The 21,395-nt window shown below is 49.1% G+C and overlaps 1 protein-coding gene across 6 annotated transcripts in view; it reads right to left on the reverse strand.

Moving 5' to 3' along the window:
• Positions 1 to 388: 388 nt before the first annotated feature.
• ZFP64 (ZFP64 zinc finger protein) overlaps positions 389 to 21,395 on the reverse strand; it is a 142,563-nt gene continuing 121,556 nt past the window's right edge. For all 6 annotated transcript variants that reach the window (XM_081557282.1, XM_081557281.1, XM_081557288.1 and 3 more), the window contains 4 exons: positions 15,210 to 15,359; positions 15,012 to 15,074; positions 4,064 to 4,315; positions 389 to 1,652 (listed from right to left, as the gene is read on the reverse strand). In XM_081557282.1, the coding sequence (XP_081413408.1) occupies positions 943 to 1,652; positions 4,064 to 4,315; positions 15,012 to 15,074; positions 15,210 to 15,359 (1,175 nt within the window). In that variant the 3' untranslated portion in view covers positions 389 to 942. The remainder of the gene's footprint in view (positions 1,653 to 4,063; positions 4,316 to 15,011; positions 15,075 to 15,209; positions 15,360 to 21,395) is intronic.

Raw genomic sequence — 21,395 nt, forward strand, 5'->3', positions numbered from 1 at the left:
CCGTTTACAAGAGGCTTGGGGTTTCCCTTATTTGTTGGTTCAGCAAACACCAAGTGCTTACTGTGATGAAAGACAGTAGTCCCAGGCTTTTCCACACATCGCCATGTCCCACAACGAAGCCCAGACCCACCGGGCCCCTACTCTCTTTTTATGAACACAGGTAACGCAAACCTTGAATTTCACAATTACCGGCTGAGCTAGTGTTAGCTTGATCTCTGGCGCCACCTACAGATCAAACTGCATTTTGCTTCACTGCGGCACTAAGGCGCTCAGAAATCCTAGGTGCATTTACAGTGAGATCGCCACTGGGCGGAGGGCAGTGGAGAACCCCGCCGGAACCCACCTGTGATTGATCACAAAAGTGCAGGGTCCCTCTGACACCATTCTACAGACGAGCTTGCCTTTTTATTATAAGACAACAGATAAAAGGAACCACACAGAAAACATGTAAGGCGGATACTCTTAGAAACCACCACCCAGGTTAAGAAATAGAACTTTTCAGGCCACCCCAGACCCTCCACATACCCCGCCACCCCCTTAACCTGCTCTACGGATCAGCGTAGTGTTAGTTTTTCCACTGGTCTAATTCGTTTGTTGCATAATCCCATCAGGGGCGGCTCAGTTTTAGAACTGGAATCCATCGTGAAGGAACTATCCCTATTGGATAGCGCAGCTCAGTGGACCCCTCGACCTTGGAACCGAGTAAACCTGCTTAGACGATGCTTGGAGGGAAGGCAGATACGAGCGGTGGGCTTGGGGGAGGTGTCTTCGCAGGGCTCCCTTGGCGCCTGCCTTCACACCCTGGTGACCGCGGCCACGGCCTCTGCAGGCCTCTGGGTGGAAGCAGGCGTCCCCGGAGTGGGTGAGTCCAGCCTGGCTCCAGGGCTGGGCGGCGGCGTTGCGTCCAGAGATCCGGCCGGCTGACCACCCTCTCTGGGGGGACTAGAGGCACTGGCTGGACTCCAAGGGCGCCTCGAGCGGCCCGACGGAGACCAGCGCGCCCAGCTGCCCAGGGGCGCCGCTCTCGGGCGGGAAGGTGACCAGGCCTGAGCTCTGGTTCTCACCGTGGTCGCTGTGCTGCTTCCGGTGGCACCGCAGAGAGTCGTCCCTGACGAAGGCCGCCCCGCACGTCTCGCAGCGGAAGGCCCTGTGCGTCACGATCTTGGCCACCGGCGGCCCGCCGCCCTCCCGTGGCCCCTCCCGGCCCGGCGGGGCCCGGTTCTCCGTCCTGGCCTCGTCCCGGTGCGCCTTGTCGATGTGCTTGGCCAGGCTGCTGGGCCGCTTGGTGTCGAAGCTGCAGAAGTCGCATTTGAAGGGCCGGTCGGGGCAGTGCACGCGGCTGTGCACGCGCAGGGCGGCCGCGCTGGAGCAAGAGTAGCTGCACTCGGGGCACTTCTCGGGGTGGTCGGCCTGGTGCAGCCGGCTGTGCTCCAGCAAGTCGGCCCGGTCCCGGCCCTGGAAGGCGCAGTGCAGGCACTTGAAGGTGTGCTTGATGCGGATGTGCGATTTCAGGTTCGCCTTCATGGTGCAGCGGACGTCACAGAACTCGCACTTGAAAGGCTTCTCCCCGGAGTGCACGATCATGTGCCTTTTCAAGTCCGAGCTGATTTTGAACTTGGCGCTACAGAGCCAGCACTGGAAGGGGGTGTCCCCTGGCAACGGGAAGGTGCGGTTCCATTAGAGCAGGCAGGCAACACAGAGCTCCCCCCAAAACATGCGTTCAGAACACCTGGTAGCAGATAGCTGGGTCTTTAAAACTCCAATTACTTGTCACCTCATACCACCACCACTTGAGAACACTGAGTATTAAGGTGTTTAATCCTCACGGCAATCCTCAATCCTATGTGTGAGTACTACCTCCACTTTAACAGATGAGGCTCAGAGAGGCCAAGTTATCTGGGCACGGGCAAAGAGCATCACCACATCCAAGTCCACCCTCTTCATGACATTTCAGTTTCAGATCTAAACTCACTTGACATCCCAGATTTGGACACAGAAGAAGAGGTGTGGTTATGTGACACAAAAACTGTTTCAAATCAAGATTTATAAACATGCTCACTTTGGTGTTTGGGCTTCCCCAGTGGCTCAGACAGTAAAGAATCTGCCTGCAATGTGGGAGACCTGGGTTTGATCCCTGGGTAGGGAGGATCCCCTGGAGAAGGAAATGGCTACCCACTCCAGTATTCTTGCCTAGAGAATTCCATGGACAGACGAGCCTGGCAGGGTTACAGTCCATGGGGTTGCAAAGAGTCGGACACGACTGAGCAACTAACACTTTTACTTTTCACTTTGTCTTTAAGTTGTATTATTACATCAGTTAACTGGCTTGTACTAAAGTTTTGCAGTTTCACACCGACAGACTGAATTTTATTTATGATATTAACCCATGAATATAGTAGCAGGAGAAGACAAATCATTAAATGCCATGGCTTCCCCTGTACTCCCTGGAGGGATGGCTAGGGTTTAGTTCTTTGGAGGCTGTTAATTTAAACATCACTGTCAGTTGATTATAAGCAAAGATGAGACTGTTACATATCCTATACAACCATCCTTTCCCCAAACTTCTCCTGCATTCTGTTGGTTGTAATTTTGACTCATCTAGCATCACGCTCTAAAACGAGTATTAGCTTTAATGTTTAGTCCATCAGCTTGAGAGGTTTAAGGATGCCTTTCTCTTTGCCACACTGCCTCTCCTTGCTTAAGAAACGGCTTTATTTCACTTGATTTTCTCACTTCTCTTTTCTTCCTGACCTTGTCAGAAACCAGACTTCTATCTTCTGATTGTCAGTTCTCCAGCTTTTTTCCTGCTCTCTGAAAAGTTAGACCTTATAGCCAACAACCCCAGGTTCAATTCATACTGCTTTGTTCTGACTACCGTTTCTAACAGAACTCTTCTTGGATGCAACGTTCCTGCCAGTGGGTAGATGCCAATGAGAACTAAAAAATTCTGGTGAGTTATGCAAGTACCCTGTTGTCTCCAGGATTTGTTATTTGTTAGACTTGGCACATTTCATACCACTTATTTCCTGCGGATGACTCATAATCCACAGATGACACTTCAGTTAGGAAGAAGAGATTGGTTTAAGGACGAGACATCAGGTGCCGTTTTACCTGTTACTTGACAGTTTGGGCCATCATGCCAAGAGGCTTCAGCTGCTCCTCTGACCTCTGCAGCCTATATCAGTTCCAAGCCCAGAACACCCAAGGCAGTCAGATGCTGGCTGCAAAGATTAGCTCCCAGCTCTATGGCTGCCTCCCACTTGTCTGCTGGGACACAGGTTTGTTGACTCCATTTTGGATGTCAGTATATGCCCGTCTGCTTGCCATTTGCCATGAATTCATTGGAAATTCTAATTTTCTGACTCTCCTTATGAGCTTCCCAATCCCCCTTTTTATGCACTGTGATGGGTTGGTTGGTTCTATCTCGTTATTTCAACAGGGTCTCACACAGGGAGGGAAAAGCTTTTCTGCAAAGCCTAATTTCTAGAAGTTTGTGATTACATTCAGGTAAGTTTGCTACATGTTTCTTTTTTTAATTGGAGTATAATTGCTTTACAATGTCATGTACAGCAAAGTGCATCAGCTGTATGTACACATATATCCCCCCTCTTCAGCCTCCATCCCACCCTGCACTTCCCACCCCACCAGGTCAACACAGAGCACCAGCTGAGCAGCCTGTGCTACACGCCAGCTCCACACGAGCCAGCCGTTTTACACATGGCTACATGTTTCTGAATTAAGCCACACAATCAGAGCTGACATTGAATGACAGAAAACACCTAGTTTATTCATCAGACGTTTATTGAGATACACCCTTTGCTTCCTGCATGTTGAATTGGATAATCACCCCCAGCTGTATTCTGCGCAGGCAAGTTAGAAAACTCAGCTGTCAGACTTCCAGTGTTTTACTAGAAGCTGTCATCCCGGTGGGAGAAACCACACACTTGGTATCAACAGAGAAGCTCGAAATTTCTTTACTCACACCCTGCAGCCATTTAGATTGCCTGTGCTTTAACTAAATGAACACTGAGGGCTCAGAGATCCAGAGAGGCCTGGCACTTACCCGTGTGGGAGCGGAGGTGCACGGTGAGCTGGCTGGAGTTGCGGCTGGCGTAGGGGCAGAGCTGGCACTTGTAGGGCCGCTCGTCCGAGTGGATGCGCAGGTGCTTCTTGAGGCTGCTGCTGTCCACGGCCGCGTAGTCGCACAGGTGGCACTTGTGGGGCTTCACGCTCGTGTGGCACCGCATGTGCATGGTCAGGTTGTCCTTCCGGCTGAAGCACTTGTCACAGAACTCACACTTGTGTGGCTTGTCTCCTGCAAACACACAAGCACGAGTCACGGCTTCAGGGGTTTTGTCCATCAGGATGCCGGCAAAGAGATCTGACCAAGAAGGCAGTCTGAGCCCCGGGCTCTGCTTTTTCCTTCTGACCAAATGCCCGGGGACAGGAAGACACTGAGGTCTAGACGAGCACCATGGAACACAAGAAGGGGTGCTGTTTCCTTCACGGCTCAGAACTCGTGAAGCCTCCCGAGGAGCAGAGATAAAATCAGGCTGAAAGGAGGTCATAGGCCAAAGCTTGCTTGGGAAAATGAGAGCGTTCCTGGAAGCAGTCAAGATCGGAGGGGGCAGGGGGCGGCGGGGAACTGGACCGGCTTTCCGGCTCACTCACTGATGAACCGCCTGGACGACGGTCAGGTTGACGCTTCCCTTACTTGTGCTAAACCACAAGCAGCAGAGGCACCTACTTGCCTGGGGCTTAGAGGCAGGGTGGGACAATGTCCAAAGCCCAAGAATGATGACATCCTAAAGCTTTCAGGAAACAAAAGGCCCAGATGAGCACACAACTCCTCAGACAACACCGGATGGTCGCAAGATGAGAAGAGTACTTGCAGAGTTCCACAGAAATTACTGAAATAAGACCCCGTACTTGAACTTGCTTCCCTGGTGGCTCAGGTGGTGAAGAATCTGCCTGCAGTGCTGGAGACCTGGGTTCGATCCCTGGATTGGGAAGATCCCCTGGAGGAGGGCATGGCAACCCACTCCAGTATTCTTGCCTGAAGAATCCCATGGACAGAGGAGCCTGGCGGACTACAGTCCATGGTGTTGCAAAGAGTCGGACACGACTGAGCGACTCACACACACACACACACTTGAACTCACATTCAGTGGGAAGAGAAAATAAAGCCAGTTGACAGATGACAGAAGGCGTCACACTTGAACCGTGTACATCAGAACAGCAGCAGAAAGGTAAGCGGACAAGGTGTGGGGTGTAAGTGATGAGATGGGAAGGACTGCTTTCAAACCAGAAAAGAGAAGCAAGGATGAAAAAAAGGACACAACTGAACAGAAAATAAGGTCAAAGTCAAACTAAACATTTAGTACAAATGGATTAAATTTCCTGTTAATACATTTTTTTAAAAGTCAGCTTAATACTCTTGAAAAGGGAAAGTGTTAGTTGTTCAGTCATGTCCAACTCTGTGACCCCATGGACTGTAGCCCGCCAGGCTCCTCTGTCCATGGAATTCTCCAGGAAAGAACACTGGAGTGGGCAGCCATGCCCTTCTCCAGGGAATCCGAAAGACCCAGGGACTGAACCCAGGTCCCCTGCATTGCAGGCAGATTCTTTACTGTCTGAGGTACCCAAATAAAAATGAAAGAGAAGTAGAGAATGATACACAGTGTTCTAGGAAAATGCTAAAAGGCATCAGAAATATCAGCATTTGGCAAAACAAATCACGGTGAAAACCACTACAAATTTCATACAGAAGAGACAGAACTCACCAAGTAGACGTGAATCAAACTTATGACTCTAACATGGTTTTACAAAAGGTTTTTCAAAGAAAACTGCAGGACATATTTTAAAACAACTTTTGCTCAAGAGTCACAATTAGATTACAAACTCTTAAAGAGATGGAAAATGAGAGCTCCACGTATCAAAACCCAGAGCCTAATCACTTTTCAGAAGAATGTCTGAACTTCAGTTCCAAAGGCTGAAAGCAAGTGAACCATATGCAACTCGAGAAACTAGGAGAAATGGAACTTCTCTGGTGGCCCCGTGGCTAAGACTCTGTGCGCCCAATGCCAGGGGCCCAGGTTTGATCCCTGGTCAGGGAACTTGATGCCTCATGCTGCAACGAAAATCGAGGAGTCCATGTGCCACAACTAAGACCTAGCACAGTCAAATAAATACTAAAAAAAACCTAAAACTAGAAATGAAAACAAACAGCACTTAATCAATAAAAACAAAAAAAATGGCTAATAAAAAGGGAGGTTTGCGTAAAGAAAAGATACCAATAGACCAGTGTTTTCAATGCTGCCACTACAACCGTTTGGGGCCAGGTAATTCTCTGCTGTGCCCTGTCTCGGGCATTGTAAAATGTTTAGCAATATCCCTTACCCCTCCCTCACAAGATGCCAGTAGCACCTTCCGCTCCAGTTCTGAGAGTCAAAAATGTCTTCATATATTACCAAAGGTCCTGGGGGGAAGGGAACAACACTGTGCCTGGTTACGATCCATTCAATAGCCACTGGAAAGAAGAAAGGGGACAGGCAGACAAACTTCATCATGGCTAGTAAGTCAGACTTCACCCCAACCAACTTGTGTGCATGTGTATGCTTAGTCACTCAGTCGTGTCCAGCTCTTTGTGACCCCATGGACTGTAGCCCACCAGGCTCCTCTGTCCATGGGATTCTCCAGGCAAGAATCCTGGAGGGGGTAGCGATTCCCTTCTCCAGGTGATCTTCCCGACCCAGGGAAAGAACTTGTGTTTCCTGCTTTGCAGGTGAATTCTCTATCGTCTGAGCCACCAAGGAAGCCCACCATCAGTTTAGATGACTCAATAAAATGGTGATGGTCCAGGAAGATGCAAAATTACAGTCTGAATTAAGAAAGAAAACAGAGAAATAACAAATTTAGAAAAACTGCTATGTTAGAGACGTGCCCCAACGTAAACCGTTTTTTGCTCAAATATTTGCTGTCCTTCTCAGGAGAATTAGGCTGCATGATCCCATCACTGTAGGCCTGGGCATGGGACTGGCTCTGCACAATGGAGAGGAGCAAACGTTTCTAAGAGCCAGTATCTTGGGAATCCCAGGTGGTCGAATGGTCGGGACTCTGCACTTCCACTAGGGCCATGGTTTCAATCACGGGTCTGTGAACTAAGGTCCTGCAAGCCACGTGGTACGGCCAAAAAAGCCCCAAACAAAAAAACCAAAGGAGCCAGTGTCTGGTTGGCTACACTTGCTTCTCTCATCCAAGATGACCTGTAACATTCCAGATCAGGGGTTGTTTGTGTTTTTGAACTATGATTCAGGTGTACAACATAGTGATTCACAGTTTTTAAAGTTATATTACACTTACGGTTATTATAAAATATTGGATTTATTTCCTGGGAAGAGCAAGGATCCTTAATTTGGGCCCCATTGATAAAATTTAGGAAGTTTTAAGACCTTGTATGAGAAAGGATTAAATTTTTAGTTCCTTTACCTCTAACTGGAATTTACCATTCCAGTACATTCCGAGAATTCATTCTCTTATAAGAACTGCAGGTTCGTACCCTTCGACCACTATCTCCCCCATTTCTCAAACCGAACTCATAGAAACAAGGAGTAAAATGCAGTTTTGGGGTCAGTGGGTCTGGGTGGGTCTGAGATTCTGAATTTCTAATGAGCTCACAAGTGGTGGTGACCTGTTCGGCCTGTAACACTCTTCAGGACTTCCCTGGTGGCTCAGACGGCAAAGTGTCTGCCTACCATGCGCGAGACCTGGGTTTGATCCCTGGGTCAGGAAGATCCCCTGGAGAAGGAAATGGCAACCCACTCCAGAATTCTTGCTTGGAAAACCCCATGGACGGAGGAGCCTTGTGGGCTACAGTCCATGGAATTGCGAAGAGTCGGGCACGACTGAGCGACTTCACTTTCACTCTTCAGGAAAGCAAGGGTAGTCTATTAAAATACTACACAATGAACATTTTGATAGCAGCTGTACTTAAATATAGTTTAATGTGACTTTATTATGTTTAAAAATATTATTCTGGGAGGGCTCTGTAAGCTTCACAAAACTGCCAGGAGTCCACAGCAGGAAAAAAGGGTTAAGAGTGCCTTTAGGTGGCATACTCCAGACAGCTGGGTCCCAGAGGGGAGACCAGAAGGCGTGGAGCTGCCACTGACTCTGGGGACACAGGGCTGAGCAGAGCTGGCCTCTGCAGCCGCTGAGATGGACACTGTCATCACAGCCTAGCCTATGCATTCTCCAGCCTCTGGGAAAACAAAGTCGTAAATGCAGTCCTGTGGTCACCTTCCACCCAATTTTCCAGCAAAAGTGTTTCCATGTTCAACTGTTTAATAGCAGAGGGAAAGAAAAAAAATGTCTCAACTCTGTTCATGATAGAAACCCTGATATCAATACCGAGTGAAGAAATACAGAGTGGGATAAAACAAACATTGGAACTCAATGTCCTTTATGAGGTTAAATGCCAGATGACTATCTTAAGTGCAAAACATGTGACATTCCACCATCACTTGTTTTTTTATAATTTAGTCGCTAAATCATGTCCAACTTTTCTGTGATCCCAAGGACTGTAACCCACCAGGTTCCTCTGCAAATGGGACTTCCCAGGTAAGAATACTGGGGTGAGTTGCCATTTCCTTCTCCAGGGGATCTTCCTGACCCAGGGATCAAATCCACGTCTCTTGCATCTCCTGCATTGGCAGGTGGATTCTTTACCACCAAGCCACAAGGGAAGCCCCTCAACTATCATTCTTGATGAAAAAACCCAAAGCCAAAGAATACACATCGCAAGACCCAAACCCACTTCCGCAGACTTAGAATAAAAACAAACAAAAACTTCCTAAACATGACAAAATGATTTCCACAAGGATCCTAAGGACTTGAACCACCAATGGCGGTTAAAAAAAAATCCAAGTAATTCCCTGGCAGTCCAGTGGTTAAGACTGGGTGCTTTCACTACAGAGGGTCTGGGGTCGATCCCAGGTTGGGGTGCTAAGATCCTGAAAGGTGCTCTTGCGGAGTGGCCAAAGTGGGGGCGGGGACGGGGAATCAAGATATATCATTAGAGTCAGGAGTAAGATATGGTTTACTTCACCACTACTCTTCAACTGTGACCGGAGCACCAAGGCACTCTAGATGGAGTAGAAAGACAAACACGATTTGCATATGATAATCTACCAGGACAATTGCGAAAGCATACACTTGAACTATAGAGCACATAAGACAGCCAGGGGCCTGGAGAGAACATGCAAAACTTCTCTGAAACCAGTTCTGCCGCTGCCAGCACTCTCATCAGTTCCCACACCCCCATCACTCCCTAGCCCTTCACCCCAGGCTTCTCCCTGAAGAGAATCCCATCCTGACTTGGGCCGTGGGGAGGCCCGGTGCGGCGAGGCTTGAATTAAGTGCCGTGTTCCGTGATTCACAGTCTTAATTGAGTACTTTTCAGCTAGCCCACTCTGAGGAAAATACAGTTCTTGTGTTTCTTTTGGACTTTATTCTTGTGGGCTTTTCATCTGAATATTGGCACTTCTGTTTGAGTGACTGCTTATTCAGATCCTTTTCTGTTGGAGCCATCATTGATTTGCAGGCATCCTTGTGTGTTCTGAAGATGAACTCTGCCCTATGTTGCAAATTTAACTTAATGATGCCTCAGTGGAAGTTTAACTTTAGTCATAATGATGTCTTAGTGGAAGTTTTAACTTTAGTCATATTTAATCTGTCTCCTTGGTGGACTTTGCTAATTGTGTTTACCCATCTATTTTCACCATAAATTTGTCCTCCTATATTTCCTAGTAAGTTATAGACTTTAACTTATTTAGTATATTTGGAATTTGAATGATAAATTTCCCTATTAAAGATGTCAATTACACTACAAAAAGTGTGCTGTAAACCAAAATACTTGGCTGTCTTGACAACAAGTGCTTGAGGGGTGACTGCACTTCATGCTTTCCCTACGCTGCATCATGTTGACTTGAAAGAACTAAAAAACCACGGTTATTTCAGAGTTGGCATTTGGCAGATGTTTCCTTCGGAGAAGGCAATGGCAACCCACTCCAGTACTCTTGCCTGGAGAACCCCATGGATGGAGGAGCCTGGTGGGCTGCAGTCCATGGGGTCGCGAAGAGTCAGACACGACTGAGCGACTTCACTTTCAGTTTTCACTTTCATGCATTGGAGAAGGAAATGACAACCCACTCCAGTGTTCTTGCCTGGAGAATCCCAGGGATGGCGGAGCCTGGTGGGCTGCCATCTATGGGGTCGCACAGAGTCGGACACGACTGAAGCAACTTAGCAGCAGCAGCAGCAGCAGCAGCAGCAGCAGTTTCCTTAAATATAATAAGTGAGCCAGTCATGTCAAGAAAAGTTACTGTGATAACTTTTGGATTCTACAAAGTTTGGATTTCAAAACATATATCCTCACCACCCCAGGCCTGCAGCATCCTAGCTTTAGGTATTTCTACTGAGATTCATAATGAAACATGATTTTTCTTCTATGGTACAATGAAATGGATCAACATTTGGAAGAATTACAGAAGTTGGCAAAAGCCACATTTTCCCAAATGACCGACATATGACAGTCAAACCAAGTATGGTTTGAGAGCCAATCAAGCATGAGTAAGGGCCATTCAAAGTTGAAAACAGACAAAAGGAATTTAACAAGTTTGAAAAATTTAAGGAAATGACTGCAAATTCTATACAGCAACTAATATTTAACAAACTACCATTTGTTGTATGTTAAGAAGAGGTGGCAAGAATACACAGAACTGTACAAAAAAGATCTTCACGACCCAGATAATCACGATGGTGTGATCACTCATCTAGAGCCAGACATCCTGGAATGTGAAATCAAGTGGGCCTTAGGAAGCATCACTACAAACAAAGCTAGTGGAGGTGATGGAATTCCAGTTGAACTATTTCAAATCCTGAAAGATGATGCTGTGAAAGTGCTGCACTCGATATGCCAGCAAATCTGGAAAACTCAGCAGTGGCCACAGGACTGGAAAAGGTCAGTTTTCGTTCCAATCCCAAAGAAAGGCAATGTCAAAGAATGCTCAAACTACCGCACAATTGCACTCATCTCACATGCTAGTAAAGTAATGCTCAAAATTCTCCAAGCCAGGCTTCAGCAATACGTGAACCGTGAACTTCCAGATGTTCAAGCTGGTTTTAGAAAAGGCAGAGGAACCAGAGATCAAATTGCCAATATCCGCTGGATCATCAAAAAAGCAAGCAAGTTCCAGAAAAACATCTATTTCTGCTTTCTTGACTATGCCAAAGCCTTTGACTGTGTGGATCACAATAAACTGTGGAAAATTCTGAAAGAGATGGGAATACCAGATCATTTGACCTGTCTCTTGAGAAACCTGTATGCAGGTCAGGAAGCAACAGTTAGAACTGGACATGGAACAACAGACTGGTTCCAAGTAGGAAAAGGAGTATGTTAAGGCTGTATATTGTCACTCTGCTTATCTAACTTATATGCCGAGTACATCATGAGAAATGCTGGGCTGGAAGAAACACAAGCTGGAATCAAGATTGCCGGGAGAAATATCAATAACCTCAGATATGTGGATGACACCACCCTTATGGCAGAAAGTGAAGAAGAACTAAAGAGCCTCTTGATGAAGGTGAAAGAGGAGAGTGAAAAAGTTGGCTTAAAGCTCAATGTTCAGAAAACTAAGATCATGGCATCTGGTCCCATCACTTCATGGGGAATAGATGGGGAAACAGTGTCAGACTTTATTTTTTTGGGCTCTAAAATGACTGCTGATGGTGATTGCAGCCATGAAATTAAAAGACACTTACTCCTTGGAAGGAAGGTTATGGCCAACCTAGATAGCATATTTAAAAGCAGAGACATTACTTTGCCAACAAAAGTCCGTCTAGTCAAGGCTATGGTTTTTCCAGTGGTCATGTATGGATGTGAGAGTTGGACGGTGAAGAAAGCTGAGCGCCGCAGAATTGATGCTTTTGAACTGTGGTGTTGGAGAAGACTCTTGAGAGTCCCTTGGACTGCAAGGAGATCCAATCAACCCATCCTAAAGGAGATCAATCCTGGGTGTTCATTGGAAGGACTGATGTTGGAGCTGAAACTCCAATACTTTGGCCACCTCATGCGAAGAGTTGACTCATTGGAAAAGACCCTAATGCTGGGTAGGAGTGGGGGCAGGAGGAGAAGGGGACAACAGAGGATGAGATGGTTGGATGGCATCACTGACTCGATGGACATGGGTTTGGGTAGACTCCGGGAGTTGGTGATGGAGAGAGAGGCCTGGCGTGCTGCTATTCATGGGGTCACAAAGAGTCGGACACGACTGAGCGACTGAACTACCTGAAAAGACTATCAAAATACTCCATTTCCAATTACATTATGTGAGGCCAGATTTTCCTCTTACATTCCAACCAAACACGGCAATAGACCAGATACTGGGATAGAGGGATGAGAGTTCAGCTAAACTGTGAAATAAGACTTGTTTGCAAATGTATACACACTGTTAGTTGCTTTGTTTTGGAAAACAGTTACTTCTCATAGAAGTGTTTATATATAATGGGCTTACTGCTACTTTTAAATGAATAAATGTAAAGTTTTGGTTTTAACTTCTAATGCAGTAACTGTCAATTAAAAAACTCTTCAGGGGATCTTCAGGTTTGAAGTGTAAAGGATCTCAAACGGTGGTTGGAAAATCAGTGTTCTACCCATTTGGCAAAGGTCCAGCTTCAGCCTCCAGCAATCAGCTGCACACACACTGCCCTCCCCACCTGCCTCCTACAGCTGCGTCTGAGAGGCCGTGTGGTCCATATGTGAGCTCTTTTTCTTGGTAATAGAACCGTCTCTTTGTAGCTGGGCACTTACCACACAGATTCACGACTTCAAGCTCCTGGACTTCATTTCCACAGCTAAGAATTGCCACGCGACTAAGTTCTGGTCAATTGGGAATCAACTGAAATGATGTGTGTAACTTCTAAGATGCTGCCTTTAAAGGTGGGAGTAGGGCTTCCCTGGTGACTCAGACAGTAAAGAATCTGCCTGCAATGTAGGAGACCCGGGTTCGACCCCTGGGTTGGGAAGATCCCCTGGAGAAGGCAACCAACTCCAGTATTCTTGCCTGGAAAATCCCATGGACGGGGGAGCCCGGTGGGCTACAGTCCATGGGGTCACAAAGAGTTGGACACGACTGATCAATTAACACAAGCCATTTGAAACCACACCAATCTTTGGGATATCCAAGCAACAAAACAGGACCCTGAGTCCCTGAACCACGGGGCTGGCCGCCACACTCGAACTGTCAGACGACAGAAATACTTTGGCTTTATGCAACCGTGGGGGAAGATGCTGTGAGCACCCCAGGTCCCACTCCTGCTTTCCAGAGGCAGCATGGGCCTGCCCAGCATCTCCACCCCGGACTTAGGGAGCCCCACCAAGGACATGGCCTCACCTTGTCCTTTCCATGTCCCCCTCATGCTCTGTGTAACTCCAATGAAACATTCATCTAGCCCCCACCTGTCTCTCTAGGTCCACCTGGTACTGTGGACATAGGGGCCTGACAACCCTTTGCAGGGCCCATCCTGTTCATTGCAGATTTTGGCCTCCACCCACCAGAGTGGCACTGCCCCAAATGGAGAAGCACTGCTTGGTTATCCTCAGGACTGAACCACCCACTTTGAAGTTGCCTAACCCGGCCCCCTTGATGGGGAGTCTTATCTTTGTTCAAATGGCTCCCGCAGTCTGCGGGCGACCACCATCATCCTGGCAGCCCTATCTGCGAAGCTTCACGAGGAGGCCATTCACGATCCACCCTTCGCAGGCAAAGCCGGCCCTTTGCTCTCTAGCTTCCACAGCCCACTGTCTATTTCCAAGAGAGACTAGGTGTCCAGAAAGCTGTCCTCTTGACGATGGAGCCTCAGGTTTCAGCTGGGCATGTGGCTGCCCTTCTTGAAGGCATTTTCCAGCCTCACTTTGTGCCTGATGCGATCATGACTGAGTCCTGCTCATTATCCGGCTAGTCACCAGGGAGGCCGCTTCAGGGGCCTGGCCTGGGGGAGGCTGTGAACCTTCCTCCTGCTTCAGTTTTCACCAGCTGAGAGACCGAGGTCCAGAGCAGCTGCCTCAGACCAGGAGACGAAGCTGTTTGTTAGGATGACAGCTATATCCGGCCAGCAGGGGACTACTTGGCTTCTTAAATTGTACTCGAGAAAGAGAAATCTGATTGTGTTTAAGTCATTTAGTCTGGTTTCTGTGAGAGCAAAGAGATCAGTATCTCAACTCATACAGGCTAGTAGAGGGTCAACACTGGAGACCAGAGGGTGGCAAAGTTTCTGTAACGAACTAGACAGGGTGTCTCCAGCAACTATTCAGTAACTTCACTGTAGGGCCAGAAAACAGTTATTTTTCATGCAGCTGTTAATATATGATGGGCTTACTCTTATATTATTTGTAACAGCAGCCACAGGTCAACAGACAAGCCGGGCATGACAACGGGCTGTACGCAGTGTGCAGAGCCTGCTTCTAGGTCATGCCTTTGCTCCAGCACACCTGGTTTCTCTGCATTCTCAACAGTGTGGTTGGTTCAGAAGGCACCTTCCGTCCAGAAGCAGCCTCACTGCTCTTATCCACGACTCCTACGGCCACAGGGCTTCTGTGCTGACCCTCCCTCTGCCCGCCTCTCCAACCGTAACCCACACCCATTCTGCTCCGTCCATGCCTTTGCACAGCAATTTCCTCCGCCTGGAGTCCTTCCCTCTCCTCGCCTGATTCCTCAGCCATCCTTCCTACCCGAAGGGCCTCTTCTTCCAAAAAGTCTGCCATCACCAGCTTACGACAGTCTCCCCCCGCCTGTCAGTTACCATCACTACCCTTGGGACTTTTCAGGTCCCAGCCCCTCCCACTGGATGGCGTCATGAGGCAGAGACCTTCTGTGTCCAGCTCACCAGCATACATCCGTGTTCTTGGGGTTTTTTTCAACACGCAAGTTTTGAACAAACGAACGGGCACCTACCTGTGTGGATTCTTAGGTGGCGGTCCAGATCTTTCATGCCATGAACAGTTTTGAAGTGGCAGCCTAGAAAAGAAAACAGGTTCCCTTAACAGAACCTCAAAGAGGAAGTGACAAAGAACCTGGAATTCCGGCAAGTCAGTGAACTCACGTGAGCTCGGGTACAGAGAAGGGGCTCAGCACGTCGAGTCCACCCTTTACCTGGATAACAGCAGTTGAAGGTCCTCTCCCCAAGGGCTGCTGTTGGTTCCTTTGACTCGGGGGGAAGAGCCAAGACAGGGGCTTTCTGGACGTCACTGCCGTCAGCGGAGGGACAAGGTGGTTTGGGAACATCATTATCTAGTTCCGAAGCTGAAATCGAGACAATGGAAGGTATTACTTGATTTCTCAAATATAAGCACCGTGATTGGGAAGATCCCCTGGAGGAGGAAATGCCAACCCACTCCAACACGCTTGCCTGGGAAATCCCATGGACAGAGGAGCCTGGCAGGCTTCAGTCCACGGGGTCGCAGAGTCGGACACGACTGAGCATACAAGTCTTATAACAGAGCAGGTTTGGGCCTATTTCACCTGCCCCCACTCCCGCCAGAAAAAGCCCAAACATTACAGATTAGAAGCCACGCACACTCTGGTCTTGAGCATCCTTCGCACCAATTTCCAGGAAGCACAGGGGACAAAGGGACGTGGAACATGACAGGGACACGACTGTCAAGATCCAGACTTTGCAACAGCACCTCTCAAACGACGCGGGGAAGACCTGGCTTGTGAAATAACTTCTGATCCATCAGACCAGCATTTTTAATAAAATAAACACAAAGCATGAGAAAAGTGGAATAAGACAGTAAAAGCCCAAACGTTTCAGATATGACATAAAGCAGGATGTTTGTTGAGTTACTTTTAAATGCTCTGTTTCTGAACTTATTTTGACTCAATTCAGCAGGAAGTCACAGACCACACTTCAAGTGTCACTGCTCTCCCGGTTAAAATGCCACTATTTTAACCTGAAACATGAAAAAAACAAAACAAAACTAGAGACTAAAAGACTTGAGATGGTCTGCAGTACCAGGACTTTCTGGGATCCTGATTAAACATAGTGTAAAATCCATTTAAGACCCCAGGATGCACCAACACTCAATGAACAATTAAGGGAAGTTTTTAAGGTGTGAAGATGAAATTAAAGCTTTGAAGAGTATTCTAGTAGTTTGCATGCATTCATGCTCAGTCATGTCCAGCTCTTCACAACCCCATGGAAAGTAGCCCACCAGGCTCCTCTGTCCATAGAATTCTCTGGGCAAGGATACTGGAGTGGGGTTGCCACGCTCTCTTCCAGGGGATCTTCCAACCCAGGGATTGGATCAGACTCTCCTGCATGGACAGGCGGGTTCTTTATCACTGAGCCACGTGGGAAGCCATGTTCTAGTAGTTTGGGGATGGCTATTTGTAGACTGTACATGTCTGAGGTGCATCAAAATAATCCAGGGCAGGGCAACGGCTGTATGAAGAAACAAGATTGGCCACTTGTAGCTTGTTATTGAAACTGAGCCTCTAGTTCATGAAGTTCATTGCATAACACTCTGTTAGCAAGGCTGACCCAGGTGTAACTGCGGTTTCTGTCGGCCAAAATAGATTATTTCATATGGTTCAATCTAAGAGGAAACTTTAAAAACTTCTATAACAAAGACCAAGTGCTCCTCGAAGACCATAAAGTGATTTCTCTCCAAATAGATTTAAGACCCCGGTAAAAAGAGGTGCTGTCAATATTTTAGGTCTGAAAAGAAAAATGTATTAACTAGTTTATGAATTACAGCCCAGGGTCAGGGACTTTTGATCCCAGGCGGTTCAGTGGTAAAGAATCTCCCAGCCAAGCAGGAGATGCGGGTTTGATCTCTGGGTTGGGAAGATCCCCTGCAGAAGGAAATGGCAACCCACTCCAGTATTCTTGCCTGGGAAATCCCATGAACAGAGGAGCCTGGTAGGCTACAGACCGTGGGGTTCCAAAGAGTCAGACATGACTCAGTGACTGAACAACAACGAACAACACGGAAGGTGGATTCCGCTTTCCTTAACAGGTTGGTTAAAGCAAACCTTCTTAGCATAGAAGCTGCAGAACACGCTGATGAGGGCATAGGGTTTGCTTAGTCAACGTGCTAGGTGTGTGATTACCGGCAACTTCCTTAACCTTTCTGAGCTTCAGTTTACTTATCTGTAAAGAGGCATCACTGACCTGCCTCCGAGTAAGATGAGATGCACTATGTAAATTCCCAGCACAGCGTCCAGCCTCTGTCGTGTCAATGCTATTTCAGGGCTTCAGTTAAAGGACCGCAGGTGTCACATCCAAGGAGCTGTGATGCTTGAAGCCCCTTAACAGGGATTGAACAAGGGACCTAGGCCCATGCCTTTCAACTAGGGGTCATTTTGCAATACCTGGGGACACTTTTGATTGTCAGGATTGCATGCACAGGTTTGTGACAGTGGCATCTAGTGGGTAGAGGCCAGGAACGTTGCTGAACATCCAATGATGCATGGAACTCCCCACCTGCAACATCAGAATCACCTGAACTGTGGGTTAAATTTAGTCTCCAAATCCTCATCCACCTTAAATGGGGAGGGGGTGAGCCCAGGAAGCTGCATGTTAAAGCGCTCCAACCTCATACTACTCTCTAAGCCTTTGATACTCAGGGGTGGTCCTCAGAGAACTAACACCAGCATGATCCAAGAGCCTGTTAGAAAGGCAGAACCTCAGCTCTCAGACCTGCAGAATCTGCACCTTAACAAGATCCCCAGGTGAGGCCCATGCACATTAAATCGGGAGAAGCACAACTCCAAGCCAGAGCTTCTCAAATTACCTGCGCATCATCACCTGGACGGCTTGTTAAGGTACAGGTGGCTTGGCTCCCCCTCTGGAGGTCCAGAGCGGAGCTGGCAGTTTTTCATTTCTAACAAGTTCCCAGCTGATGCTGCTGGTCTGGGACCACATTTTGGGACTTTCTGCCGTGCGGGAACCCCACGCCAGTCCTCTTGCCTGGAAAATCCCATGGACGGAGGAGCCTGGTAGGCCACAGTCCATGGGGTCGCTAAGAGTCGGACCCGACTGAGTGACTTCACTTTCACTTTTCCCTTTCATGCACTGGAGAAGGAAATGGCACCCCACTCCAGTATTCTTGCCTGGAGAATCCCAGGGACGGCGGAGCCTGGTGGGCTGCCGTCTATGGGGTTGCACAGAGTCGGACACAACTGAAGCGACTTAGCAGCAGCAGCCGTGCGGAAGAGAAACTGGTTCAGATGCTGCTCAAGGCTTCTGGGCAAGAAGTTTTCAGCGAATCAGAATCCACACTTGGCAGGTCTGAAGTCCATCACTGTGCCTCTCAGAGGAAAACAAAAGCTTGCATTGCTTAGCAAGTCACGTGTTAAAGAAAGCCATTAAACTCCTGAGGGTTTTTAATCCCACTGAAACCAAGGAAGACTAAGTAGGAGGCTGTGAAGCACAGTGGTTTACGAAACTGGCTGGGAAGCCAGCTGATAAGTTCCAGGTTCCAGTTCTCTTCTTTATTAGCTGTGTGACCCTGGTTGAGTTCCTCAACTGTCCCGTTCCTCAGTTTCCACATTTATAAAATGAGGATTTTGGTCCCCATTTCCCAGGTTTAGATGAAGATTAAATTCTTTAACGTCCTTTCCTAAAAGAACCTTCTGAGTCAGCACTATACAAATGCTCTTGGTTATAGTCACTGATGTGCATACACACACAAACCACCAAATTCTCAGGGAGAGGGAAACACTTCACAGTGCAAATGTGAAGGCAGGCAGAAGGGAGACTGCGGGTTAAAGCTCTCAGAAAACTGTGCCCAAGGCTATAAAGGGTCACCCAGGCAGAAAACAGCAGAGCTTCAGAGGTGACTTCCTTCTTCCAGGAAAGTAAGGAAGGTAGGAAGCCTGCTGTCCCGAGACAGGCGCAGCTGGGGCAGAGACCCTTCTAGACTGGAGGAGGAGGTGGCCATCTCTGATGGTGAGAACTCAGGGTAGCACAGTGGCCCTTTAACTTTCTGAGAAACTGCTGGTGTTCTTTTGGTAAGGTCGTTTTCCTGCCTCAGTTTTTCCTTGGTGGTGACTGAAGTCTAACAACTGACCCGCGTCATTCTATCTCCTCCAGAAGCTACATGAGTTGCAAGGGAAGTCGCTCAGTCGTGTCCGACTCTTTGCGACCCCGTGGACTGTAGCCTACCAGGCTCCTCCGTCCATGGGATTCTCCAGGCAAGAATACTGGAGTGGTTTGCCATTTCCTTCTCCAGGGGATCTTCCCGACCCAGGGATTGAACCCAGGTCTCCCGCATTGGAGGCAGACGCTTTAACCTCTGAGCCACCAGGGAAGTCACCACATGAGTTGCAAAGCCATCTGCAAATTAAGAGCAACCCAACCTTAAAAAACGGGCTTCCGAGTAGAGAATCCACCTGCCAATGCAGGAGATGCAGGCAAGAGCGTCTGATCCCTAGGTCGAGGAGATCCCTTGAAGGAGGATATGGCACCCCACTCCAGTATTCTTGCCTGGAAAATCCCACGGACAGAGGAGCCTGGTGGGCTACAGTCCATGGGGTCACAAAGAGTCAGACACAACTTAGCAACTGAGCGCGCGCGCGCACACACACACACACACACGCACAACCTTAAAAAAAAAAAAAAAAGGCCTCTAGCTCAGCATCATAACAGACCTGAGACAAGTGCAGGGGAACATCAGTTATAGGGCTGTTTTTCTCTGCAGCGGTGGCTGGTGCTGAGGTGCCCTGGCACCCCCCTAGTGCCACACAACACAGAACACCCTCCCCAACCCCTCCAAACACAGAGCAAGGCTCCAGGTTGCCCTCCAAGCGCTGCTTGCAGGAATAAAATGTAGCCCGTAGCACTCACTTTGAACAGCCTGTGTTTCTTCAAGAACGGTCTTATTTTATCGCTCCCCCCACAAGACTCAACATCGCCAGTACCGTCCCAATCCTTCTTTACAGAGGATCCGCACCCCTGCCCCACCCCCAGGAAGACCCTGGTTTTACCTGCCTATCAGCACTCTAGACCTTGAGCCCAGAGACAGGGTATTTTGGTTGCAGAAGTTTCACCCAGCCAAGCTTCACTTTTACATACAAACCGCTAGTTTAGGAGTGGCTTTGTTAAGCTGCTTCTTTCCTCCACTGCCTCCCCGGGAGCAGTGTGGTCGTCAGAGCCTCCCAGACGCCTGCTGCTGGAAGTCTGCCCCTTCTGCAGAAGGGACCAGATCCCCCCTCTCCCTTTCGGAGCCAGGAAAACGCGGCGAGGTGGGGAGAAGGGAAGAGAGTTCCAGTGAGGGCTCACCAGCTCCTGGCTAAGCAAAGGGCAGCAACTCATCGCCGGGGTGGGGTGGAGAGACCTGAAATAGGAACCTACACGGCCTTATCTGAGGCCAAGATAATCACAACGGGAAGCGCCTTAGAAATGCAGATTCCCCGACTCCACTCCACCCCAGGGGTTCCGGGAGCGCGGGGTGGGAGCTGGAGGAATCCAGCGAGTTCTCAAAGCTCCCCACCCGCAATCTCTTCGGAAGCAGAGGCTACCTCGGGGGACTTAGGGTAGCCCAGCGTCTCCAGGCTTCTCCCGGAACCCCTCTAACTCTATACCCCACCGCCGTGCTGACCCCGCTCCCGCCCCCAAACCATGGCGCCACTTCGCTCAGAGTAAAAGTCGACATCCTTACTGGAGCCCGGGACCCCCGTCCCTTCTCAAACCTCAGTCGGACACCCACCCTCGTCCCAGCCTCGCTGACGCCCTCGGCCGTCTCTACCCTTCGCTCAAAGCCTCCGGAGTTTTCCTCGACGGTGCCCTCCGCCGAGAGGCCGTCCCCAGGCAGCACCCCGGCCCCTCCCAGCGCTCACCCCTAACACGCCGCACGCGCCACCGCTTTATCTCGGGTGCCATCGCTCCGGTCCCCAGGGGCCTCGAGCTCCAGTAGGACGGGAACCGGCCGCAGTGTCTCTGCTCCAGCACCTCTCCCCAGGGCCCGGCAGAAGCTCGGACACCCCCCCCCCACCCCCAACACCCAGGAAGACGCCTGGGATCTCAGAACGCCCACCTCCGAGGCGCACAGCCCCAGCTCGGCGCCAAGCAGGCCGGGCATGCCGAAGGCTGCCTCCAGAGGGACCTCAGAGCGTCCTTCCAAGGAGTGCGAGAGACGAACCCTCATCGAAGAGCGCTTAGGGGTGGGGTGGGGGACAGGAGTGGTTGCAGGAGAGCGACTCGGGGAACGACGTAATCTACCCGAGGAGGGTTAATTTACAAGGAGGGGGGGTGTAACTTACAAAGGCAAGGGTAACAAGGTCTGAGCCCCAAAACTCGAGTTGGAAGCCTCACCGCCACCCTCCCCCCTCACG

Source organism: Giraffa tippelskirchi, chromosome 13 (genome assembly GCF_054371585.1).
Source record: "Giraffa tippelskirchi isolate mGirTip1 chromosome 13, T2T-mGirTip1v1.2.pri, whole genome shotgun sequence".
NCBI lineage: Eukaryota > Metazoa > Chordata > Mammalia > Artiodactyla > Giraffidae > Giraffa > Giraffa tippelskirchi.